The sequence below is a fragment of the Buteo buteo genome, chromosome 29, assembly GCF_964188355.1.
Source record: "Buteo buteo chromosome 29, bButBut1.hap1.1, whole genome shotgun sequence".
In the NCBI taxonomy this organism is placed as follows: domain Eukaryota; kingdom Metazoa; phylum Chordata; class Aves; order Accipitriformes; family Accipitridae; genus Buteo; species Buteo buteo.
Window position 1 is genome coordinate 800244 of NC_134199.1, and position 24799 is coordinate 825042.

General features: G+C 65.0%; 4 protein-coding genes across 4 annotated transcripts in view; all 4 read right to left on the reverse strand.

Moving 5' to 3' along the window:
- Positions 1-2416, reverse strand: part of LOC142045658 (fermitin family homolog 3-like) — a 12469-nt gene extending 10053 nt beyond the window's left edge. Inside the window, 2 exon segments of the mRNA XM_075059392.1 lie at positions 796-1029; positions 2185-2416. Of these exon segments, the coding sequence (XP_074915493.1) occupies positions 796-1029; positions 2185-2374 (424 nt within the window). The 5' untranslated portion in view covers positions 2375-2416.
- Positions 2417-2858: 442 nt separating this feature from the next.
- Positions 2859-8496, reverse strand: STIP1 (stress induced phosphoprotein 1). The gene is made up of 14 exons (XM_075059400.1): positions 8416-8496; positions 6906-7115; positions 6685-6826; positions 6119-6260; positions 5563-5728; positions 5236-5362; positions 5039-5141; positions 4839-4959; positions 4651-4747; positions 4450-4574; positions 4268-4304; positions 4015-4118; positions 3763-3935; positions 2859-3089 (listed from the first exon to the last, which is right to left on the reverse strand). Exons 1-14 carry the CDS (start codon positions 8422-8424, stop codon positions 3017-3019), a joined length of 1629 nt encoding a protein of 542 aa, XP_074915501.1. The 5' UTR covers positions 8425-8496; the 3' UTR covers positions 2859-3016.
- A 270-nt stretch (positions 8497-8766) lies between these two features.
- Positions 8767-14680, reverse strand: FLRT1 (fibronectin leucine rich transmembrane protein 1). Its single transcript, XM_075059275.1, has 4 exons — positions 14446-14680; positions 10815-11897; positions 10309-10622; positions 8767-8883 (listed from the first exon to the last, which is right to left on the reverse strand). The coding sequence occupies exons 1-4, from the start codon at positions 14678-14680 to the stop codon at positions 8767-8769; spliced, it is 1749 nt and encodes a 582-aa protein (XP_074915376.1).
- A 322-nt stretch (positions 14681-15002) lies between these two features.
- OTUB1 (OTU deubiquitinase, ubiquitin aldehyde binding 1) lies at positions 15003-18682 on the reverse strand. The gene is made up of 7 exons (XM_075059228.1): positions 18548-18682; positions 17793-17854; positions 17582-17680; positions 17094-17212; positions 16789-16873; positions 16310-16504; positions 15003-15453 (listed from the first exon to the last, which is right to left on the reverse strand). Exons 1-7 carry the CDS (start codon positions 18603-18605, stop codon positions 15256-15258), a joined length of 816 nt encoding a protein of 271 aa, XP_074915329.1. The 5' UTR covers positions 18606-18682; the 3' UTR covers positions 15003-15255.
- Positions 18683-24799: the final 6117 nt, after the last annotated feature.

Sequence of the window (24799 nt, forward strand, 5' to 3'; positions counted from 1 at the left end):
CCAATGCCCCCCCCAGGCTGCCTCCTTCACCTCCCCCCCCCAGCCCCTCCAATGGACCCCAAAGGACCCCAATGCCCCCCCAGCCTTCCAATGACCCCCCCCCATTGGGACCCAGAACCCTCCCCTAGACCCCAATCACCCCCCAGACCCTTCCAATGGCCCTCCACACCCCACCAATGCCCCCCCAGGCCCCCTCCATCACCTCCCCCCCCCAGCCCCCTCCAATGGACCCCAAAGGACCCCAATGACCCCCCCCCCATTGGCACCCAAAACCTTCCCATAGACCCCGATCACCCCCTAGACCCTTCCAACGGCCCTCCGCACCCCACCGATGCCCCCCACGCCCTACCAACGCCCCCCCAGGCCCCCTCCATCACCTCCCCCCCCCCCAGCCCCCTCCAATGGACCCCAAAGGACCCCAATGCCCCCCCAGCCTTCCAATGACCCCCCCCCATTGGGACCCAGAACCCTCCCCTAGACCCCAATCACCCCCCCAGACCCTTCCAATGGCCCTCCTCACCCCACCGATGCCCCCCCCCAGGCTGTCTCCTTCACACCCCCCCCCAGCCCCTCCAATGGACCCCAAAGGACCCCAATGACCCCCCCCCCATTGGCACCCAGAACCTTCCGTAGACCCCGATCACCCCCTAGACCCTTCCAATGGCCCCCCCACACCCTACCAACGCCCCCCCAGGCCCCCTCCATCACCTCCCCCCCCCCCCAGCCCCCTCCAATGGACCCCAAAGGACCCCCGACGCCCCCTCCCGCGGCTCCCCAGCCCCCCCAATCCCCCACCGAGCAGGCGGCAGGCCTGTGAGACGACGTGGGCCAGGGGCTGGGCGAAGGAGAGGCGCAGGCGGAGGCGGCGGCGGTTGGGCAGGCGCAGGCGCAGGGGTCGGTGTTGGGGGGCGAAACGAAGCCGGGCGTCCCCCCCCACCCCCAGCGCGTCCAGGGTGCGCCCGGGGCGCAGGAGCCATTGCCGCCGCTGCGCCCACCACAGCGCGTGGTCCGACCAGTCCCGCTGCACCCCTGGGGGACACCGGCGGGGTTACGGGGGGGGCTACAAGGTGCTAAGGGGGGGGGGGGTGTCTCGCTGTACCCCCAAACCACAATTGGGGGGGGGGGATCAGGGGGCCGTGGGCCACCGGGGGTGGGCACAGGCAGGATCCAGGCCCGCAGCCGCCGCTATTTATATCCCGCGGTTCCCTTATCGCCGCGGCCAGGGGGTGACACGGAAGCGTGTGTGTGTGGGGGGGGTGATGTCGGGGGGGGGGGGGTGTGACACGGAAGTGGGGGAACCCCCAGATAAGTTCTGGGCTCCCCCCCTCCCCGCCAGGGCCGGACCCTGCCCCTGCCCGCCACCACTCAGCACCGCGTGATGCCCACGGTGGGGGAGGATGGACGCCCGGATGCCGGGGTCCTTCCTCATCGGTCCCAGAGTTGTGGGGCCTGGATGCCGGGGTCCTTCCCCATGGGGCGAGGGTCCTTCCCCATGGGGCCCAGAGTTGTGGGGCCCGGACGCCTGGGTCCTTCCCCATGGCGCCCGGATGCCGGGGTCCTTACCCACGAGGCCCATAGGCCCAGGTCCTTCCCCATGGGGTCCTAGAGTTGTGGGGCCCGGACACCGGGGTCCTTCCCCATCGGTCCTAGACTTGTGGGGCCTGGATGTCAGCGTCCTTCCCCATGGGGCCCGGAGTTGTGGGGCCTGGACACCAGGGTCCTTCCCCATGGCGCCCAGACACCGGGGTCCTTCCCCATGGGGCCCAGATGCGGGGGTCCTTCCCCACGGCTGTGAGTTGTGGGGTCTGGACACCTAGGTCCTTCCCTATGGGGCCCAAAAAAGCTGGGTCCAGACACCAGGGTCCTTCCCCATCAGTCCTAGAGTTGTGGGGCCCGAAGGTCAGGGCCCTTCCCCATGGGGCCGAGAAGCTGGGCCCAGATGCCGGGGTCCTTCCCCATGGCGCCCAGCTGCGGGGGTCCTTGCCCACGGGGCCCAGACGCCCAGGTCCTTCCCCATGGGGCCCGGAGTTGTGGGGCCCGGACCCCAGGGTCCTTCCCCATGGGGCCCAGATGCGGGGGTCCTTCCCCATCGGTCCTAGACTTGGGCCCGGACACCGGGGTCCTTCCCCGCGGGGCCCAGAGAAGCGGGTCCCGCGTCCGCCCGCCCTGCCGTGGATGGCTCACCCACAGTCTCCACGATGAGGAGCATGAGGCCGCCGACGTGGAGGTCCCCGGTGACGCGGAGAGCGAGGGCGCGGGGGGCTGCTGCCGGGGGGCCGCCGGCCTGCCCCACGGCGTCGCCCTCCTCCACCTCCACCTGCAGCTCGAAGGAGCCGTCGATGGCCTCCCCGCTCGCCGTCTTCAGCCCCGCCATCGCCCCGTCGCCCGGCTCCCTTCCCGCTCCGCCCCACAAGAGGGAAGGGACCCCAGACGCCCGGGCTCCCCCCCACGCCGCCCCCGATCTCCCCACTGCCACCGCAGAGGAAGTCGAGCGGGGAGGAGCCGCGCGGCCCGGATGCCCGCGTCCCCTGCGCCCTCGCGCCCGCTGGCGGCTACGGGACCGGGGCGCCCGGTCCCCGATGTGGGGAGACCCCCCCGACACCCCCCGGCTCCCAGCCTCAACTCCCCCCTCCGGAGAAGGGCATCCATACCTCCTGCTGTCCCTCAAGCAGCCAACCCCCCGCCCCCCAAGACACCAGGGGGGAACCCAGGCATTCGGGCCCCCCCAATTCCCACCCCCCCAGCATTTGGTCCGTCCCCTACCACCCAGACATCTGGGTCCCCCATATCCCCCCCCATAGGGGACCCAGACGTTTGGGCCCTCCACCTCCCCCCCCGCCACAGACGCTGACCCTGGCAACTGCTCCGCTCTTTATTGGGGGTCGCGGCCCCCCACAACCAACACAAGATGGGGGGGTGGGAGGGGCAGCACCCCCCAACCCCCCCTGGGACCCCCCACACCCGTGTCCCCAGGGGGTCAGGGGGGTCCCTGGGGGGGGACGACAGGGGGGTGACGTCACCGGATGGCGATCAGCCCCACGTCCATCAGCTTCTGGATCTTCTGGGCGATGACGGGGTTCTTCAGGTGCCTGGGGAGGGGTGGGAACAAGGGGGTCAGGGGGGACAGAGGTACCCCCCCACGGCAGTGGGGACAGGCACCCCGAGGACCCCTGTGGCTGCATGGGACAGCAGGGCAGGCAGAGGGACAAAGCAGGGGCTGGGGGGTGGCCTGGGACGGATCCCTGGGACCCCTCCGATGTACTGGAGACGCGCCCTGACACGTGGGGACCTCCCACCACGCCTCAGGACATGTTGGGGACACCCTGTGACATGCCAGGGACACGCATGCCAGGGGCGTCCCTGGTGCGTCACGAGTTCTCCCTGTCATGTCAAGGACACCCAGTGACACCCATCACGTCAGGGACGCCTTCTGGCTGTCTGTGACATGTTGGGGACACCCCCTGACGCGTCAGGGACACGCTCTGTCATTTTTGGTATAGCCCATGCCACGTCAGGGACCCCCCGCCAGCTCTGGGAGGGCTCCGGGAGTCCCCCAAGGACTCGGCGAGTGCCACCTGGTAGCCAGTAAGACTCCGCAGCGCCTTGGGGACACCCGGTGACACCTCGGGGAGGCCCCGCGAGCTCCAGGAGGGTTCTGGGCACCCTCACGAAGGCTTGGCGAGCGCCGTGGGGCAGCTGGCAACGCCCCGTAACGCCTCGGGGACCCCCAGCGACAGCCGAGGACGCCTCGGGGACACTCACTCGCTGAGGGCCTGGGGGTCCTTCTGCATCTGCTCGAGGATGAGGCGCATGGCGGGGTCACTCATGATCTGCTGCACCTCGGGGTCGGCCATGGCACGGCGCTTCACCTCCTCGGGGGTGTCCTGCCTGTTGTACTGCGCCAGCAGGCAGCGCTGGTAGCCCTCCGCGGCCTCCTGGGGGGGGCAGGGAGGGAAGGGGTCAGTGGGGGTCGTCGGGAGGGGGGGGCAGGGGGCAGCAGGGCGTCCCCCTCACCTTACAGGTGGCATCGAGGTCGAGGGCGCGCTGGTAGACGTCCATGGCTTTGCTGTAATCCTTCATGGCCTCCAGCGCCGCCGCCTTCCGGGTGTAGCCCTTGACTGCGGGCAGAGGGACGGGCAGGAGGGACAGGCGGGGGAGAAGGGAGGGACAGGTGGAGGAGGAGGAGGAGGAGGGAGGGGTACAGGCAGAGGAAGGGGGGGCACCCCAGAACCAGCCCCCCCAGGGGCAGCCCCCCCAGTGCACTCACTGAAGGAGGGCTCCAGGCGGATGCACTCCTCGCAGTCCTGGCAGGGGGGAAGCAGGGGGAGTCAGAGACGCTCCAAAACCCCCAAACCAGCCCCGTGGTGCCCTCCAGTACCCCAAGCCCCTCCCCAGCCAGCCCTGCACCCCCAAACCGGCCCCCAAGCCCCCCCCCCCCCCCCCCCAAACCTTGAGGGCCAGAGGGAACTCGAGCAGCTTGGTGTAGCAGGCGGCGCGGTTGCTGTAGAGCCGAGCCTCGTGGGGGTTGCGGCGAATGGCCTCGCTGTAATGCTTCATGGCCTGGGGGTAATCCCCTGGGGGGGGCCACGACACCAGGGGGTCACCAAGGATCTGGGGGGGCCCTTCTACCCCCCGAAGACCCCCCTTTACCTCTCTGAAAACACTCGTTGCCTTTATTCTTCTCCTCCAGCGCCAGGTCAGGGTCAATGTAGGCCAACCGCTCCTGCTCCTTTAAGATCTTCTCTGCCTGTAGCACCAAATTTGGGGTTCAGCGGGTCTGGGGGGACTGCATCTCCTTTTCTGACGCCCCCCCGCCCCCAAAGATCCCCCCAAATCACCTGCTGACACTTCTTGAGCACATCAGGCGTACGATGCTCAGCTAACGACTTGTTGTAGAAGTTCACGGCGTCTTTGTACCGCTCCTCCCGCAGATAGGAGTTCCCGATGCGAGCGTATGCCCTGCGGGGATGATTTTGGGGGTACAGGGGTGCTGGGGGTGTACCCTCTTTTTTAACGCCCCAAATCCCGCTGTACTCACTTAGCAATCTGCCTGTAGTCCTCCCGGTTCTCCCGCCCCACCTCGATGGCTTTTTCACACAGCTCTCGGCACCGGTTGTAGTCACCCGTCTCGAAGTAGACGGCTACAGCAGGGAGAAAAAAGGAGGTTCAGAAGGGAGCTGGGGGGGGGCTTGGGGAATTTTGGAGAGTTCCAGGGGGGGTTTGAGGGTCACTCACCTGCTTGGTTGGTGACATAGGTCATGTTGGTGGGGTCCAGCTCCTCAGCACGTGTGTAGTGAGCCAGGGCGGTGGGGAACTCCTTCCGCTTGTAGGCGGCATTGCCCAGCTCCTTCTCCCTCTGTGCCTGGGGTTTGGGGGGGGGACAGGTGACCCCAAAATCACCCCCAGCACCCCAGAACCAGCTATAACCCCCTATAACTCCTTCCCCTCGTAGGCAGCGTTGCCTGGCTCCTTCTCCCACTACGCCTGGAGTTTGGGGGAGCCAGTCACCCCAATATGCCTCCCCAACCCTGCCCTCGGGTTTTGGGGGAACCCCCCTCTCACCTCCTTCTTGTTTTCGGGGAGCTCCTCGGGCGGGGGTGGCTGGGCAGGGGGCTGGGGAGGGGGTGGAGGGGGTGGGGAAGGGGCCTCCTCCTCTTCCTCGGCCCCGCTCAGGTCAACCCCCAACAGCACGCTCAGGGTCGTCATCACCCGGGGGTCCTGCAGCTTCCTGGGGGGATGGGGGGGGTTGGGGGGGCTGCACCCCAAAATCTGCACCCCAACCCCCCCCAGGGGGAATTGGTGCCCCCAGATTTGCTCTGACATCCCCCAGCACCCCAAAACCAGCCATAAGCCACCCTGACACACAAAGAGTTAGGGTAAAGCCCCCCCAGGGTCACCCAGCAGCCCCAAGACTGCCCTGAACCCCTCTGAAACCCCCCAGCAGCCCAAAACCTGTCCCAACTCCCCAGCACCCCAAAATCAGCCCTAAACACCCCCACTCCTGTGCCAATGCCCCCAGCACCCCAAAACCTGTCGCAAAGCCCCCCAGTCCTGCCCCAAAGCCCCCTAAACCTTCCCAGCACCCCCCAAATCTCATCCCCTGTTCCCCCTCACTGACGTGCCCAGCTGGGCCGGGTGGCTGCGCAGCTGCTCCAGCAGCCGCCGGTACTCAGGGTCCCCTAGCAGCGCCCGGGTTCGGGGGTCCCCCTCCAGCCGCCCGTACAGGTCCGGAACACTGAAGGGGTTCAGCAGCTTCCGCTCTGGGGGGGGGGGGGGGGGGGGGGGGCATGGGGGTGTGTCAGGGACACCCCCAAAACCCTTTGTACCCTCCTTGGGGACCCCAGACCCTCTAAGGACCCCCAAAACCCCTCACAGGGACCCCCCCAGACCCAGTCTTGCACCCCAAAACGTCTCTGGACCCCCTCCCTGGGACCCCAAACCCCCTCAGAGACCCCTAAAACCTCTCAGGGACCCCCGTGGACTGACTCTGGGCCCCCAGACCCCTTCCCTGGGACCCCAAAACTTCTCAGGGCTCTCCCCAGACCCACTCTGGGACACCCAAGCAGCTCCATCAGCTGGGCATCCACCTTTCCTCACCACCCCCTCTCCCAGGCTCAACCCCTCCAGCACCCCCTCCCTGTCGCCCCAAATCCCCCCAGGACCCCTCCCCGGCCCTCCCCGTACCAGCCAGCCGTGCCTCCACCCCCCTCAGCCCCTCCTTCAGCTGCGCATTGCCCGGTTCATGCTTCAGGCCCTCCTCGTAAGCCGCCTTGGCCTCCTCGAAGCGATGCAGGAACTCCAGCGCTGCCGCCTTGCGTGAGTACCCCTGGGTTTGGGGGGGGTGCAAGGTGAGCCCCCTGGGGCTGACACAACCGGGGGTACATGTGGGTGCTCCCCCCACCCACCTTGGCCCAGTCGGGGCGCAGCTCAAGGGTGCGGCAGGCATCGGCCAGGGCGCGGGCGTAGTCGCCCTGACGGGCGTAGGCGGCCGAGCGATTGCTGAAGAGGACGTGGTTGTGGCCATCCAGAGCGATGGCGGCCGTGTAATGGCGTACGGCCCCCACCACGTCCCCCGCCGCCAGCGCCCGGTTCCCCCGCTCCTTCAGCTCCTGTGCCTGTCAAGAGCAGGGGGGGGACAGGGAGAGAGGAGGAGGAGGGGGCGAGGAAGGGGAGAAAGTTAGGAGTAAGATGAAGGGCCATGAGAAGGAGGAAGGTGCAAAGAAGAGGTGGAGCATAAGAAGAAGAAAGGTGTGAGGCAGAGGAGGGGCCACAAGGAGGAGAAAGGCATGAGAAAGAGAAGGGGGCAAGGAAGAAGAGAAGGGGCACAAGGAGGAGGAAGGTGTGAGGAATAGGAGGCACGAGGAAAGGGTGTGAGGAAGAGGAGGGGCATGAAGGGGAGGGGGAGGAGCAGAGGGGGGACAAGGAAGGGTAGAGGAGAAAGGTGGGAGAAAGATGAAGGCCCACGAGGAGGAAGGTGCAATGAAGAGGAGAAGATGGGGGGGGCACAGAGGAGGGTGTGAGAGGTGCGACATGTGGAAAATGTGAAGGAGCATGAGGAAGAGGAAGGTGTGAGGAAGAGGAGGAGGATGAGAAAGGTGGGGGGCCACAAGGAGGAGGAGGGGCACGAGCATTGGAGGTCAGGAGGAGGAGGAGGGTGTGGGGAAGATGAGAGGCATAGGGAGGAAGAGGGGCATAAGGAAGGCAAGTGGGTGCAAAGAGAAAAAGAGGTGCGAGGAGGAAGAAGGTGGGAAGAAGGTGAAGGAGCACAGGAGAGATGAAGATGCAACGAAGAGGAGTGTGGGGGGCACGAGGGGAAGTGAAGAAGAGGAGGGGCCGGAGAAGGAAGAAAAGGGGGGGGGGCAGGAAAAGGAGAAGAATGTGAGGAAAATGAGGGGGGCCCCCAGGGATCCCCACCCCCCCTGTCAAGGCTCCCCGCAGCCCACTCTGGGACCCCAAACACCCTCAGGCCCTCCCCAGACCCCCTCTCCACCTCCCCATTCAGGCCCTCAAGACTCCCCCGACCCCTCAAGGACCCCCGAGACCCCCCAGACACCCCCCCGATCCCCTCAAGCCTCTCTAGCCCTGCTCCGCGATCCCAGCCCCTCTCAGGGCTCGCCAAAACACCACAGGGCCCCCCCCTAGACCCCGCTCTCCACCTCCCTCCAGGACCTCCAGCCCCCAGGGACCCCCAGGCTCCTCGAAACCACCCAGACCCCCTCAGGGACCCCCCCGATCCTCTCTCAGGCCCCCCCCGGCTCCGCTCCGGGTCCTCAACCCCCCGCTCCGGGCCTCCCCAGACCCCTCCCCGGCCCCGCTCCGGGAGACCAAACCCCCTGAGGGGAACCCATAGCCCCCTCCGGGCCTCCCCAGACGCCCTCTCCGCCCCCCTCCGGGACCCCCCCGGCCCCCGCCCACCTCCTCCATGGCGGCCCAGCTCCACTCCGCTCCCGCCGCTAACGCGCCGCCTTCTGGAAGCTGCTAGAAACCTCGCGCCCCGCCCTCCCGCGCCCCATTGGCCGCCGGCTCCGCCCGCCCGCCCCCGCGCGCTCTTCCATTGGCCGCCGGCTGTAGTCCCGCCTCCCCATTGGCCGACAGGGAAAGCGGTGCCCGCCTCCCTCCAGCCCCGCCTCCCCGCCGGAAGCCAGCGCCAGGGCCCGCCCCCGCGCGCCGGTTGGTCGCGACTGCCGGCGCTGGTCGCCCATTGGCGCGGACCCCTTCTCGCTTCTGGAATTTTCCACCTCTCCCATTGGCTGTCCGCAGTGCCAATCACAAAGGGGGGGTGAGGCGGGAGTGCGCCGCCTGGCGGCGCGGCGGCCTCTCTGCTACCCTTGTCTCCCGGGGAGGTGGGGCGGGGGGCGGTGCTTGTACTGAAGGGAGGCGGAGCTTGCACCGAAGGGGGCGGGGCTTGCGCGGGGCGGGGCCCAAGACTGCCCCCGATGGCGGGAGGCCAAAAGGGGGTCGTGGGGGGGGGGGTGGGTCGGGTGACACGTGTGACCTTGACGTGACCCTGGTGCGACTCCCCCCCCCCGTGACCTTCCTGCAACCCCATGTCACCCCCCCCCCGAACCCTGGTGCGAGAACCCGTGCAAACCCTCGTGCGAGGCCTTGTGCCCCCCCCTCCGCCCGTAAGCCCCCCACCCCTCCCCAGCGGGATCCCCCGTAAGCCCCACGCGTGACCCTCGTGCGAGGCCTTGTGCACCTCTCCCCCCCCCCGCCCCGCGTGGGGGTGCGAGGGAAGGGCCCCGTGCGACAGGCCCCTCGCACGCGCACGTGTGCACCCCTCCCCGTTGCACACGCGTGTGCACGCTCCCCCCCCCCCCCCCGCCGGCAGACCCAGGTGTCCAGGAAAGAGGCGCCGGCGGGAAAAGGAGCCGCTGGGTTTATTGGGGGGGGGGGGGGTAGGGGCGCCCCTCGGCCCTTTGGGTCGATTTTTCCTGATTTTGGTCCTTTGCCCCCAATTGCAACGGCTGGGGGCGGGGGGAGGGGTGAAGGCACCTCGCGAGGGGGGAGGGGGGGGGCACTTTGATATGAGCAGAGCCGCCCCGAAAGCTGCGCTGGGGGTGGGGGGGGGTGGGGGCGCAGACACCTGGGTGTCCCCCCCCACCCTCCCCGAAACCTGGGTCCCCTGGCACCCCCCCCCCCATCTTCCCCCCCCCATGGTCTCTCGTCCAGGCCCGGACGCCTGGGTCCTCCTGGGGGTCGTGGGGGTCCTGGACGGTCGGGTCCTCTCCAGGGGTCCCGGACACCCTGGGTCCTCTTGGAGGTCGTGGGGGTCCCGGACACCTGGGTCCTCTCCCCCCCCCCCAAACCGTTCCTGTCCCAAATCCACCTTTTCTCCCCCTAAAAAGCAGCGGCGCCGAAAAAACACCTTAAAAAAAGCCAAAATGCCCCCCAAAAAGGGAGGTGGGGGAGGGGCAGGGGGACCCCCTCCTCCCCAAAACCCCAGGGGGATCCCCCCCCAAATGTCCTCAAAACAGGGGGGTCCCCTGCCATATCCCCGGGGGAGGGGGGGGGGTCCCTAACATAGGGAGGGTCCCAGAAAGAAGGGCCCCCCCCCCCCCCTCAGGACCCCGCTCCCCCGCCAACACCATGGGGCACCCGCCCCCCCCGGTACCCCCGAGCGCCGGGGGGGGGCAGCGGGGGGGGAGGGGGCGGCGGCGGGGGGGGAGGGGGAGGGAAGACGGTGCGGATGCCCCCCTCCTCGGGGGGCCGCAGGGGTCTCAGCGGCAGCCCCCCCCCAATCTTGGGGGGCGGGGGGGGAGCCCCCCCACCCCCCCTCCTCCTCCTCTTCCACCATCCCCCCAAGACCCCCAAGACCACCCCGGCCGCCGCCGCCGCCGCCCCCCCCGCCGCCGCTGCCGGGGGTAGGGCGGGGGGGGCGTCCCTGGGCGGGGGGGGTCCCGGCGACACGGGGGCGATCTCGCCGCCGGCGCGAGCCTGGGCGCAAAGCGGGGGGCTGGCGACGCCGGGGGGGTCGAGGGCGGACAGACAGACGCGGTAAGCGGCGCGGGGCTGTAAGGCCGTCACCACGTACTCCCCCCGCTCCCCCCGCACCAACGTCTCCGTCACCGCTCCCCCCCCCGGCCGGAGCCAACTCAACCGTAAGGACGCGCCGGGGGGGGCTGGGGGCCACCGGACCCTCAGAGAACCCCCCGGCGCCGCTTGGAGCCACAGGCCGCCCGTCGATGCCGGGACCCCCGGCGGCGCCGCCGCCATGATGCCGGGCGACGCCGCCACGCCGCCGGGCGACGCCGCCGGCGACGCCGCCGCCGCCACGCCGCCCGGCGGCGGCGGCGGGGCGGCGGGGGACTCGCAAGCATCCATCTCCCCCCTCAAGTCCCCCACCGCCAGCCCCCGTAACCGCGCCGGCGCCTGGCACAGCAGCCCCTTGACCTCCAGCCCCCGCGGCGCCCGCCGGCGCAGCCAGTCCCGCAGCCAGGCCAGGTTGCAGCCGCAGAACCAGGGGTTGTTGCGCAGCCCCAGGTGGCTCAGGCTCCCCAGGTCGTCGAAGAGCCCCCGCGGCAGCGTCGTCAGGTTGTTGTCCGACAGATCCAGCCGCTCCAGCGAGCGCATCCGCGCCAAGGCGCCGGCGGGGACGTGGCTGATGGCGTTGGCGGCCAGGGAGAGCCGGCGCAGGCGGGCGCGGGGCAGGTTGGCCGGCGGGGCGGCTAACGCGTTTCGCCCTAACGAGAGCTCGCTGAGGTTGACCAGCCGGCTGAAGGTGTCGTCCGCCATCCGCTGGTTGGCCAACAGGTTCCCGTCCAGCACCAGGCGCCGGAGCGCCGGCAGACCCTCGAAGGCGCGCAGGGGGATGGTGTGGATGCGGTTGTCGTCCAGCCGCAGCTCCTCCAGCGCCGGCGGCAGCCCCGGCGGGACGCTGCTGAGGTGGTTGCGGGATAAGAACAGCAGCCGCAAGCGGCGGTTTTCGGCGAAGGCGTCTTCCTCGATGCCGGCGGCCGAGACCGAGTTGTCGTCCAGGTGCAGGCGCTCCAGCAGCGGCGCCCGCGCCAGCGCCCGCCGGCACAACCCGCGGACGTTGTTCTCCTGGAGGTGCAGCTCCCGCAGCGCCGGCGGCAGGTACGCCGGCAGCTGCTCCAAGGCGTTGGCGTAGAGGTAGAGAACTTTCAACGCCGACAAGTGACCCAACCGCGCCGGGATGCCGGCGTCGCCGATCCGGTTGTTTTGGAGGAAGAGGGTGGTCGCGCCGGCGGGGAGACCCTCGGGGACGGCCGTCAAGCCCCGGTCGTTGCAGTAGACGCGGCCGCCGGCGCAGCGGCAGACGGCGGGGCAGGCGGCGGCGGTGACGGTGACGAGGGTGACGGCGGTGACGAAGGTCAGGAGGGGAGAGGGCAAAGGGGGTGGGCTCCCCCCCCCCCGGCGGGCGGCCAGGGTGAAGGCTGTCAGGGCCCAGGTGGGGGGAGGGAGGGGGAGGAAGAGGAGGAGGAGGAGGAGGAGGAAGGGGGGAGGGGGGGCCATGGAGGGAGGGGGGGGCCTGTGGGGGGAGGGGGGGGGTAAGGGCAGGGGGGCAGGGGGCAAGTCCTGCATCCCCCGCTGCCACTCTAGATAGGGCAGGGGTCCCCCCCCAGCCCACCCCCCCAGGTGTCCGGGTGCTGCCCCCCCCCGCGACCCCATATATAGGACAGGGACACCCCCCCCCCAGCACCCTCCAGCCCCCCCAGGGACCCAGGCATGGTAACCCCCCCCCCCCCCCATACCTGTAGGGTAGGGACCCCCCCGATGTCCCTCCCCCCACCACAGGGGACCCAGGCACAGGACCCCCCCCCCCGACCCCCTGCATAGGGCAGGGACACCCCGACCCCCCCCCCCCCCCCCCAGCAGCGGGGACCCAGGCGTCCGGGCCCTACCTGGCTCCTCCGCCTGCCTGCGACGGTGACGGCTCCTCGTGCGACGGCTCCTCGTGCGACGGCTCCTCGTGCGACGGGTCCGTGTGCCAGGCCGCCGTTACCGGCTCCGGTGCTCCATGGCCCCCCCACCACCGGGGGGGCCGCTTTGGGGAGGGAGGGCTTGTGAGCCGAGGGGGGGGGGGGGGTGGGTGTCCTCGTGCGACACGAGCCCTTGTGCAACACCCACCCTCGTGCGATGCCCTCGTGCGGCACCCGCCGGGACCCAGGTGTCCGGGCCTCCACCCTCCCCTCCCTGGGTGCCAATTACCAGCGCCACTAACGAGCCACCCCTAATTAGCGGCGCCTCGTTAGGGGACACCCCTCGGGGACCCTCGTGCCCTAGGGTCACTCTTGCGTCAGTCCCGGCCTCGCACGAGGGGTCGTGTGACCCATCCCCCAGAGGGGGACCCAGGCATCGGGGTGATGCCCCCCCCCGCCATTAAACACCCCCCCCCATCAGCCCCCCCGGACGCCTGGGTCCCCCCCCAAGACCCCCAGGTGTCGCCCCCCCCCCCAGATGCCCAGGACCCTCCACCCGGCTGGGGCATCCCTGGGTGCTGCGGGGGGGTGGGGGGATTTGGGGGACTCCGGGGGGGCCCTGGGGGGGGGGACGGGACCGGGGGGGGGTTTCGGGGGACCGGGGGGGGGGGGGGGCCGCTTCCCCAGTCACCTAGGCCCCTCCCCCAGGCTGGAGCATCCCTGGGTACTGGGGGGGGGTGAGAGGGGTTATGGGGGGGTTTGGGGGAGTCGGGGGGGGTCTCATCGGGGGGGGGGTCAGGCCCTCGGCCGCCTGGGTCCCTTCCCCCCCCCCTCCCGGCCGCCTGGGTCCCTCCCCCTGGCTGGAGCATCCCTGGGTACGGGGTGGGGGGGGGGGTGTTGGGGGCTCCGGTGGGGGCTGGGGGGATTTGAGGGGGTCGGGGGGGGGTCTCACGGGGGGGGGGATCAAGCCCCCGGTCGCCTGGGTCCCTTCCCCTCCCCTCCCCCCCCTCCCGGACGGCCCCTCCCCCCCGGCTGGAGCATCCCTGGGTACCGGGGGAGGGGGTGGGTGGGGAAGGCGGTTTGGGGGGGGGCTCCAGGGGATTTTTGGGGGGGGGGGGATGTGTCTCACGGGGTGGGGGGGGTGGTGGTGCCGGGGTGGGGAGGGGGGGGCGATGGGCCCAGCTCCCGGTCGCCTGGGTCCCTCCCCCCCGGGCTGGAGCATCACCGGGTACCGGGGGGGGGGGGGGGAGATGGGGATGCGGAGGGGGGGGGATGGGGGGAGGTTTTAGGGGGTCCCGGGGGGGTGGGGGTGGGTCGAGAGGGGAGGGAGGGGCCCTTACCGGGGTCGGTACCGGCCGGCGCGGTCGGGCCCGGTGCTGGTGGCGGCGGCTGCGGGCGTGGGAAGGCGGCGGAACGGGGGGGGGGGGGGGGGGCGGGGGGGGCAGCGCCGCCTCCCGGTGCGCGGGGACCCAGGCGGCCGGGGGGGGGGGGTGTGTAAATCCGGAGGAGGGAGCGGAATTCGCGGGGGGGGGGGGGGGGATGTAAATCCGGAGGGAGGTGGGGGCTAAGAGCCCCCTCCCCGCCAGGACTCCTGGGTCCCCCCCCCGGACGCCTGGTCCCTGGTGCGGGGGGGGGGCACCGCACGGGGTCTTACGTGGGGCATCACGGGTGGGGGGGGGGCGCAAGGGGGGCTTGCACAAGAGCTTGCACAAGAGGTTGCAGGAAGGCTCGCACGGGACACCGCGGGGGTGCACACACACGGGGGGGGGGGTCACCAGGGCTGGTGCTGCCGGGGGGAGGCCAGGGGGTGCGGGGTGGGCCTTGTGCCCCCCCCCCCCAGTGCCCCACGTGCCCCCAGAGGTGCTGCACACGGGGAGCGCCTTGCACGGGGACAGCACGAGGGTAGCACGAGGATGGGGACGCCCCAGCCCGTGGGCACAGCTTTGCACGAGGACAGGGGCGACCATCGCACGGGGACGGCCCTTGCACGGGGACCCTTGCACGAGGACCCCCTCACGCGAGGGGTCTCGCTCTGCCCTCCCCCGTGGATCCCCGTGACTACCTTCCGCAAGCAGGGGGAGGGGGACAACGGAGGCATTAGGAGGACGGGGGGGGGGGGACTTTGGGGCCCCTGGGTGGGGGTCAGGGTCCTCAGAGGCAGTTTGGGGTCCCAGGACACGTCGCACGTGCGCATGGCAGGAGGAACGGGTCGTGCTCCGCGGCTTCCTGGGGCAGGAGGAGGCCCTGGACTGCCGGCTGCTGCCCCGCCCCTGGGGGGGTCCCAAGTGCCCCAACATCCCCCACGTGTCGCCCCGGACCCTCAATTGTCCCCTAAGTGGGTACCAACTACCCCCCAAACCCCCCAGCTGCTCCCCCCCCCTCCAAACTGCTCCTCCCCAGACCCCCAATGCCCCCTAAAGGGGTTTCATGCACCCCCCCGGGCCCCCATCTTCCTCCCCCTACCCAACCATGCCCACAGACACCCAACCTAAGGGGGTTCCAAGTGCCCCCCTGCCCCTCAACCACCCCCCCCAGCCCCCAAGGCCCACGAGACCTCAACCCCAAACGCCGGGGTCCCCTCCGCACAATCCACCCCCCTAAATAAATGTGCAGAGCGAGTGGGGCCGCATCTTTATTGGAGGGGGGGAGGCAGGGCAGGGGCACGTACAAGGCCGCACAAGCGCTCGTGCGAAGGTTGCACGAGGGCCCACAGGGTCCGTCCGGGGCCTGTGCAAGGGTTGCACGAGGCTGCGCGAGGTCACACGAGGCTGCACGAGGCCCCGTGCAAAGCCCCGGCGCGACCTCGGGAAGCTGCGCCAGGCCCGTGTGAGGTGTCGCCAGCCTCGTGCGAGGCCTTGTGCGAGGCGGGAGCTCACTTGTAGAGGATGTCGTAGTGGCCGGGGCGGTAGAGGAGGCAGACGCGGGGCTGGGAGCCCTCGGGGAAGACATGGGGGTTGGTGGCACCACCCTCCCCCCGGTCCATGTATTCCACCAGGATGGAGACGTGCAAGGCTCGTGCAAGGGCGATGATGTGAATGTGGTCGCTCTCCTTGCACATGGGTTCCACCTCCTGTAAGGGGAAAAGGGAGTCAGGGGGCTGTGTGAGGGGCACGAGAGGGCATTGGGGGTGTGTAAGGGCGCTTGGGAGGCCGCCCAAGGGCGGCAAAGCCGTGCAAGGGCAGTGTGAAGCTGTGCAAAGCTGTGGGAAGGACATGCACGGATGATTGGAGGCCATGCAAGGTTGCGTAAGGCCGTGCAAAGCTGGGTAAGGGTCACACAAGGGCGACTGGAGGCTGTGCAAGGCCGTGCAAGGGCAATGCAAGGCTGTGCAACAGCAGCATGAGGCCATGCAAGGCAAGTGCAAACCTGCGGGAGGGCTGTGCAAGGGCCATTGGTGGCTGTGTGAAGCTGTGCAAAGGCCATTAGAAGCCGTGCAAAGCTGTGCGAGGGCAGTGTGAGGTTGTGCAAGACCATGCAAGGACCCCCACGAAGCTGTGAGGGTGCTGGGAGGTAGTGTGAGATCTGTGCAAGGGCAGTATGAGGCCGTGCGAAGCCATGCAAGGCTGCGTGATGCCATGCGAGGGCCACATGAAGCTATGCAGGGGCACTGGGATGTGACGCAAGACCCATGCAAGGCTTGTGCGAGACCGTGCAAGGGCAGTTTGAGGCTGTGCAAGTTTGCACAAGGCTGCAAGACACCATGCAAAGGCCACAGGAGACCCCGTAAGGACCAAACAAAGCTGCGTGAGGGTGCTGGAAGGTGGCACGAGGGCCACGTGAAACCCATGTGATGCTCGTGTGAGGCTGCGCAAATCCATGCAACGCCACGCAAAGCTGCAAGATGCCACACGAGAGACCATGCAAGGACCAAGCGAAGCCAAGTGAGGGTGCTGGGAGGTGGCCCGTGGCCCGTGCGAGGCCCTGACCTGCTGGCAGAACTCCTTGATGCTGCGACCGCCCTCCAGGAACTGCTCGAAGAAGCGGCGGTGGCGCTGGAGGCAGCCGGAGGTCAGCAGGCGCAGGTAGACCACCAGGTAGTCGGAGGTGCTGGGCTCGTTGAAGGCCGCCAGCAGCTCCGGCAGCGGCACGCGGCGCTCCACTCGCTCGATCAGCTCCATGAACTGCCAGGAAGATGTGTGTCAGGGGGCACACGTATGTCGGGGGGCACACACGGGGTTACACGCACCATCACGGGGGCACATGTGCCATCATGGGGTCACAGACAGGATCATACGCACAGTCGCAGGGGCACAAGCAGGGTCACACATGCCGTCACAGAGCCATACACGGGGTTACATGCATCGTCATGGGGGCACACGTGGGGTCACAGGGACCACATCCCCCTCTGTCCCTGTGTTCCATGCCCCACCCCCATCCCATGTCCCCCCCGTCCCCGTGTCCCCACCGTGTTGTGGAAGTCCTCGATGGTGAACTCGGTGAACCCCTGCGCCACCAGCTCCTCCTTGCTGCGGGCGGAGACCTCCTTGAACCTGGGGAGGGACCCAGGTGTCCGGGGGGGACTCAGGTGTTGGGGGGGGAACCCGGGGGGCAAGAGGGACCCAGGGTGCAAGGAGGGGGGACACCCAGGGGGGACCTAGGCATCCCAGGAGGGACCCAGGCGTCTGGGGGGGACCTGGGGGGGCCAAGAGGGACCCAGAGGACTTGGGTGGGGGACACCCAGGCGTCCGGGGGAACCCAGGCGTGGCGCACCGCTGCAGCTCCTGGCCGTCCTCCAGCAGAGCCTCCAGGTGAGCGAAGCCGAAGGCTCGGTAGAAGCAGTTCCCGTCCGGCCGCGTCTTCCGGATGTAGGAATACTTCTGGAGCAGGTCCTGGGGGGAGGGGATGGTCAGATGGGGCGGCATGGACATGGGGACACCCCGGGGGCATAGGGACACCCCAGGAGACATGGGGACACCCTGGGGGGCACCCCAGGTGCATGGGGACACCCCAGAGCTGCTCGCAGTCCCTCACCAGTGCCCTTTAAAGGCTCCCAGTACCATAGTGGCACCCCAGAGGGGCTCCCAGTGCCAAACTAGTGACTTTTAAAGGCTCCCAGTGCCATACTGGTATCCCAGAGCTGCTCCCAGTGTCACAACAGTGCCTTAAAGGTGCTCCCAGTCCCAAACTGGTGCCCTTTAAAGCCTCCCAGGCCCACAGTGGTGCCCTTTAAAGGTTCCCAGTCCCATACTGGTGCCCACCTTAATCTTCTGCTGGTAGATGTGATCGTCCTCGGCATACTCCTTGTACAGCACTGCCAGCTCCAGCCGCTCTGACACCAGTGGGTTCTGCACCGCGATCTGCACCCCAAGGTGGGGGTCAGGATTGGGGGGAGCCCCCCTAAAGGGGAGGGGAGCAATTTGGGGACCCCCCCAAGGAGGTTTTGGGGCGGGTGTTGGGGGGGTTTCTCACCTCTTGCTGGATCCGGTCCTGCTGTGCCATGATGGCCTCATCATAGGCCAGGCAGTTCACACCTTTGGGGGGGATATTGGGGGTCAGAGGAACTCCCCGATTTCATAGGGGGTCCCCCATGGTCTCTTTACGCCCCCATGGGGAGTTTGGGGGAGTGGGGTGGGCACCCCCAAAATGGATCCGGGGGGCTGGGGTGTGGCAGGACCCTGGGGAGATGCTTGGGAGGGGATTGGGGTGCTATGGGGGGTATTGAGGCGGCAGGGGAGACTATGGGTGTGTTGGGGTGCTATAGGGACCCTATGGGTGGTATTGGAGCACTGGGGGGGTGCTGTAGTGGTATTAGAGTGCTACAGGAGACCCATAGGGGGTTATTGGGGAGCTATGGGGGAGACTGGTGTTCTAGGGGGGGGGGCCTCTGGGGGGTACTGGCATGCTGCGGGGGGCTACAGGGGACATTGAGGTGCCTGGGGAGGCCCTACAGGGGTACTGGGGTGCTACGGAGAGCCCTACAGGAGTATCAGGGTGCTGGGGGGGTATGGGGGAGACCACGAGGGCGCTTTAGAGATACCGGGGAACGAGGGGGGGGGCCGTGGGGGGGGTTATAGGGGTACAGGAGGACCTATGGGGGAGGACCGGGCCCCAGCGCGGGGTCCCCCGTAGGGCGCTGGGGGGTTCCGGTCCGGGGCTACTCGTGGGAGGGGTGCCGGGACGCAGGGGGAAGCCCGGGAGGGGTCCCGGTCGGAGCCCGTCGGTACCGTCCGCGTCGCCGCCGAGCGGCTCCGGCTTCTGCTGAGGCTCCTCCGCCGCCATCATCCGCCGCAGCCCCGCCCCGCGCAGCGCTTCCGGGTCACCGGCCGCCGCCAGCAACACTTCCGGGTCAACCGCCGCCCCGCCGGAAGCGCGCCCAGCCTTTGGCAACCGGCTCCTCCCTTCCCCGGGGTCTGGCCCGCCCCCAGCAGCCGGCCGGGCGGGCGAGAGGCCCCGCCCATAGAGACCGCCCGGGAGAGGAACAGCCCCGCCCCTAGCGACAGGCCCCGCCCCTAGCGACAGGCCCAGCCCATGCAAACAACCCGGAGGAGGCACAGCACCACCCCTAGCGACAGGCCCCGCCCATAGAAACAGCCCGGGAGCAGAACAGCACCGCCCCTAGCGACAGGCCCCGCCCACGGAGACGAGTTCCCCTCCCACTCCGGAGAGGGGCGGGGCTAGAGGCGCTGGGTCGGGGGCAGCACGGGGGTCGGGGTCAGCTGGAGGGGTCAGGGTCAGCACAGGGGTCAGGGGCAGCACAGGGGTCAGGGTCAGCTGGAGGGGCCGGGGTCAGCACAGGGGTCAGGGGCAGCACAGGGGTCAGGGTCAGCTGGAGGGATCAGGGTCAGCACAGGGGTCAGGGTCAGCACAGGGGTCAGGGGCAGCTGGAGGGGTCAGGGTCAGCACAGGGGTTGGGGTCAGCTGGAGGGGTTGGGGTCAGCACAGGGGTCAGGGTCAGCCGGAGGGGTTGGGGTCAGCACAGGGGTCAGGGTCAGCACAAGGGTCAGGGTCAGCTGGAGGGGTTGGGGTCTGCGTAGGGGTCAGGGTCAGCTGGAGGGGTCGGGGTCAGTACAGGGGTCAGGGTCAGTTGGAGGGGTTGGGGTCTCCATAAGGGTCGGGTCAGCGTAGGGGTCAGGATCAGCCGGAGGGGTTGGGGTCTGCGTAGGGGTCGGGGTCAGCTGGAGGGGTCAGGGTCAGTACAGGGGTCAGGGTCAGCTGGAGGGGTCGGGGTCAGCACAGGGGTCAGGGTCAGCACAGGGGTCAGGTCAACATAGGGGTCAGGATCAGCTGGAGGGGTTGGGGTCTGCGTAGGGGTCGGGGTCAGCTGGAGGGGTCAGGGTCAGTACAGGGGTCAGGGTCAGCTGGAGGGGTCGGGGTCAGCACAGGGGTCAGGGTCAGCACAGGGGTCAGGTCAACATAGGGGTCAGGATCAGCTGGAGGGGTTGGGGTCTGCGTAGGGGTCGGGATCGGCTGGAGGGTTTGGGTCAGCATTGGGGTCGGGGTTCCCTGTGAGCCCATGCAAAGCCCAGCCCAAGCCCCAGGGCGCTCTGGAAGGCAGCAGGGCCCCTTGTGGGCTCAATTCTTTCTTGTCCACTGGTACTCTCTTAATTTTAAAGTTTACTTTATGTCCAAATCCCCACTCTCCACAGCACCTCGTACCACTCTTTTGTTCTGTTGGAGCCCCCCTTCTGTCTTTGCTGCGCAGCGCTCCTTTACCTTTCCCTCTGCCATCAAGGGCACCCACGTTTGGTTCCTCTCTCACTCAGTCATCAGTAGTTTGCCTAGATGCCCTCTGAGACTCCAAGGCCCTCGCTGTGTCTCCAAGCCTTCTTTTCTTACCCTGCCCCTCATAATTCCTCCACTCTCTATAGCAATGTCCTTTCTTGTACTCCACAGCACTCTTGTAGCACTTTAGCTCCCTTTCCGTTCCATTTTTTGGTGCTCTTCAGAGCGCTCTTGTGTTACTCGTTGCCGTTTAGGGTGCCTTCATTCAGCCCCGGGCCCCTGACAACACCTGTCCTTTGTTGAAATCCCCTTCAGAGTTCATCATTTGTTATCTCTGAGGCTTCCCTGGTCTCTCAGGCCCCCTCGGGACTCCTCTGCTCCCTTTGCCGAGCTCTTGTGAAAAATCCTCTATACCCTAGAGCCCCATTTTTAGCTCAGGAGATCACGCTGCACCCCTCTTTTGCCCTCAGAACCCTCCTGAGTCCGCATCTGTCACCCCGCTCTGAACCCGTTACCCACACGCATCCATCCTGTCCCCGATCCCCTGAGGACATCTGCTCTTTGTTCGATTCCCTTTTGAGCTCCTTGCACCCCCAGGACTTCTTTGGTCTCTCTGGCCCCTTTGGGACTGCTCTAATCCCCGTGACGATGCCTCTTGCTCTGTCGGAGCCTTTTCCAAAGCTGACTTTGTGCTCCAGAGCAGTCTTTCTGTTTTCCATCTTATAGTATGTTTCCGTTTGGTATCTGATACCCCAAAGATGTCTGCTATCAGCTCAGATCTCCTCTTGAGTTTTTCAGAGAAGGCGATAGCCTTCATCTGTTTTTATTGATACATCTCCTGTGGTGGTTTTTGTTGTGTTTTGCAATTTATTGTTGTTCTAGCTACTTAGGTGTTAGGCTGCTTCATACAGTTTCTGATACATTTCTTGTATTTCCATGTTTTTTTGGTGTTTTCTGTCCTTTGGGACTCATCTAGTTCTCTTAAGGGAGTCAGTCAAAGACACAGTCAAGGTGACCCTGAATTGTTGGCGATTTACCATGAATAATTTACTTTGCAACCGCAGATATTTTTGAGAAGGGATTCTTGTGGGATCTAATTCTGCTTTGTCATTCAGTCCTATCCAGAAGGTAGCTCTGGTAGAAGCTGGGTGGTATGCACGGTCTTGCTAGAAATGAAGCGTAACCCCATAGCGTTTTGGCTTTTGTGTAGGAAACTAAAGGACATCAATAGTGATAACAATATTGTTATTGCATTTAATGAACTACTTTCTTACACAGCTTAGTGTCGTGGTTTAAGCCCAGCTGGCAACAAAGCACCACAAAGCTGCTCGCTCACTCCTCCCTTCCCTGGCCTCGGTGGGATGAGGAGGAGAAAATGTAAAGAAACGCTCGTGGGTCGAGACAAGGACAGGGAGGGATCGCTCCCCACTTACGGTCACGGGCAGAAGACAGGCTCAGCTTGGGGAAAAAACAAAATCAATTTAACTTACTACCAATCAAATCAAAGCAAGGCTATTAGGAAGTGGACCCCAACCCAAGAAGAGCTTCCCCCCTCCCGCCTCAGCCCCACTCCCGGTTCTCTCTCCCTGGGGAGCAGGGGATGGGGTCTGGGGTCGGTTCCTCACCCCTCGTCTCTGCCGCTCCTTCCTCCTCAGGGGGAGGAGGACTCCGCGCTCGGCCCCTGCTCCGCCGGGGGGTCCGTCCCTCCCGCGGGAGACAGCCCTTCACCAACTGCTCCAGCGTGGGTCCTTCCTGCGGGCTGCAGTCCTTCAGGCACAGACTGCTCCAGCGTGGGCTTTCCCACGGACTCCCAGCCATTTTGGGGGACATCCGCTCCCCCGCTCCCCTCCACGGGCTGGGGGGGACAGCCTGCCGCCTCCCCGCGGGCTGCGGGGGCATCCCCTCCTCCTTCCCTGACCTCGGCATCCGCAGAGGGGTTCCTCTCACGTCCCACTCCCCTCTCCGTGGCAGGTTTTCCAGCAGGTGGGTTTTCTTTTTTTTTTTTCCCTTCTGAAATCACTTCTCCCAGAGGCGCTACCGCCATCGCTGAGGGGCTTGGCCTGGGCCAGCGGCGGATCCGACTTGGAGCCGGGGAAGCTTCTCCCAGGAGCCGGCCCTGCAGCCCCCTCCCCTGCTACCAAAACCCCGCCACACAAACCCATAACAGCAGGACATGTATCTTTTTCGATGGGTGCCCCAGAACAATTAACTTTAATTGCCAATTGTCCTGGGTTCAGTTAATTTTTGAGTTAATTTTTACAGGAATTTGGGAGGGGGGACAGCTGACCTGAACTAGCCAAGGAGCTATTCCACACCACGCGACGTCATGCTCAGTATATAGATGGGGAGTGGGCTGGGGGGGGGGTTCTCTTGACTTTCGGTTGGGGAAGCGTCTGAGCGTCGGGTTCCGCGTGGTGAGCAGTTGCACTGTGCATCCACTCATTTTGTATATTCTTTTTGATTCAGAGAAATTGACTCAATAGTTTGATTAACTATTAAGTAGGTATTCTTTATTGGCAGCGCTGGATGCACGGGGGATCGCTCCACCTATCGTGCACACTGTCGGGTCTAATTGTGCAGGTTAAGTACATGTTCTACATACATATTCACTAGAGTTCCAAGAAATTTCATACATATTCATTAGTTTTCCAGGAAACCATTAGCATATGCAAATGTCCTTTACACAGGTGCATTGAAGGTCTCTGGTGGTCTTCAGGAGTCCTCTGGTGGTCTTCCATAGTCTTCCTCACTTGTCTGCTATTTGACCCTCCTCAGGTGATTCTGCGCAGTATGGTCTTTTACATGTTTTAATACATCAGTGCTCGTTAGTGCTCTTATTATCTAAGTTTTCATTAGTGGTGTAAAACCATATGGTTAGTTTAAGCTAAATTATCTACAAGGACGAGAACAAAGGCAGGAGTTCTTATCTTTTCTGGCCCTATCTATTCAAGCAAGGCCTCTACTTGTGCCTTCTCGACAAGATCGTAAATTTATCAAACATTTAATTAAGTTTTCTGATTGTTCATGGTTCCTTCTTGCTCATCGCTCCCAAGTACCAGTCTCTGACAGGCTTAATCCTTGATGAACACCAGTCCTTGGTATGTAAAGTTACAGAGAGACAATCATTAAGCAATTAGCAGTTCGTTCTCTATATCACCATTCCCAGCTGATGGTGGGCAGGGACCCTGGGGTATATGAGCCAAAACCTCTCCTCGGGGAGCCCCTGGTGCTCCTGGGTTTCCGAGGTGTCAGTGCTCTGGGATTCCCTGAGTCCTTTGCAGCTTGTCGAGCTCTCTGGGAGCTCTCCAGAGCTTCGTTTGTCCGGTCGTCTTGGTTGCTGCATGGTATGGTGTCCTGTTTTTTTGGAGCTTTCTGGGGTTTTTCACATTTTCTGAGATCTTGGGGATCTCATCTCACTGATTTTTTTTTTTTCCTATGATAAATGAAACTTTAAAAAAAAAAGTTAAAAGTGTACAATTTCCAAACTGACTTGCATTGTTTAAAGTGTAACTGTACTTTATTTCTGTCTGGCTTTCAGTGGTGCATTTCCCTGGCAGTTCAGTAGCATCTCTCTTGGGCAGTGCAGCTGGCCAGGTGTCCCTCCTAATTATGTGACACACACACACCCCCCAGTCAAATTATAACTGTATTTTTGAGATGGCTAATTTAATGACATCAATTCACAGCTGTGCAAGTTAATGCAAAAGGAAAAACATACTTTTATAGTATATGTTTTTTATTGGATGTATATAAACATATGCACATGTTTTAGTATAAAGTGAATTACTGAGACTTGTTCTTTATTTTTCATTTTACTCTTTGGAGTATTACAGTTCACTTTCAGCTTTATTGACCAAGCAAGCAAGATGTGCAACAGTGCAAGGGCTGTAGCTGTGCTAGTGGATCTGTAAGTGTAGATTCTGATGACAGTACAATCTTGTCCTGCAGCCTCCCTGCAGCAGTGGTGTAAGGAAGGGAGAAGACATTTCCAACACTGGCAAGTGTTTACTTTTCAGCTAAGAATGCAGTCAAAACTGTATCAATTAGTCTTAATACTGCTTTGAAGTGTTCAGACCAGTCTAGTTTCTAAAGGAGGTGTTGTATTGTGAGCTGACCTGTTTACCTGGCGTCCTCCTTCAGCTCACCTGCTATCCTCTCCCTTATTCTGATGGAATTCCTCTACTCTCTATGGTGTTGGTTTTTTAACAAGCCAAAATACAATTTGTGACCTTTTTTTTTGTTTTTCAGATGTGTTGTCGTGTCTTGTTATGCTCAGCAGATGTCCCATCCTCTGGGATGCACCCCCTCCGTGGGGCAGGTGGTGTAGATTATGTGGTGTTGGGTCAATTACCCAGAGTGGATTATCTGCTGCACGTTATCCCAGGTGAGTTCCCTGCTGTGGATTACCTGGGTGGACCCCCTGGTGGTACCTTCCCCCCCAAGCGAGGCTTTTTTTCATGCAAGGTCTGGGGCTGCTGCCTTCCCTGCACCTCAGCCTGACTGTGGTGGGTGGCTGCTGCCTGGTCCCCTCGTGTCTGTGTATTTCCATGGGGTTTTTTGGTGTCTTTTGCGCTTCGGGACTCTTGTACCTCTTTTAAGGGAGTCAGTTGGAGACGCAGTCAGGGTGACTCTGAATCATCGGCAATTCACAGTAAATAATTTATTTTGCAACCAGAGATATTTTGGGGATGGAATTCTTAGGGGATCTAATTCTTCTTTCTGATTCAGTCCTATCCAGAAGGTCGTTCTGGTAG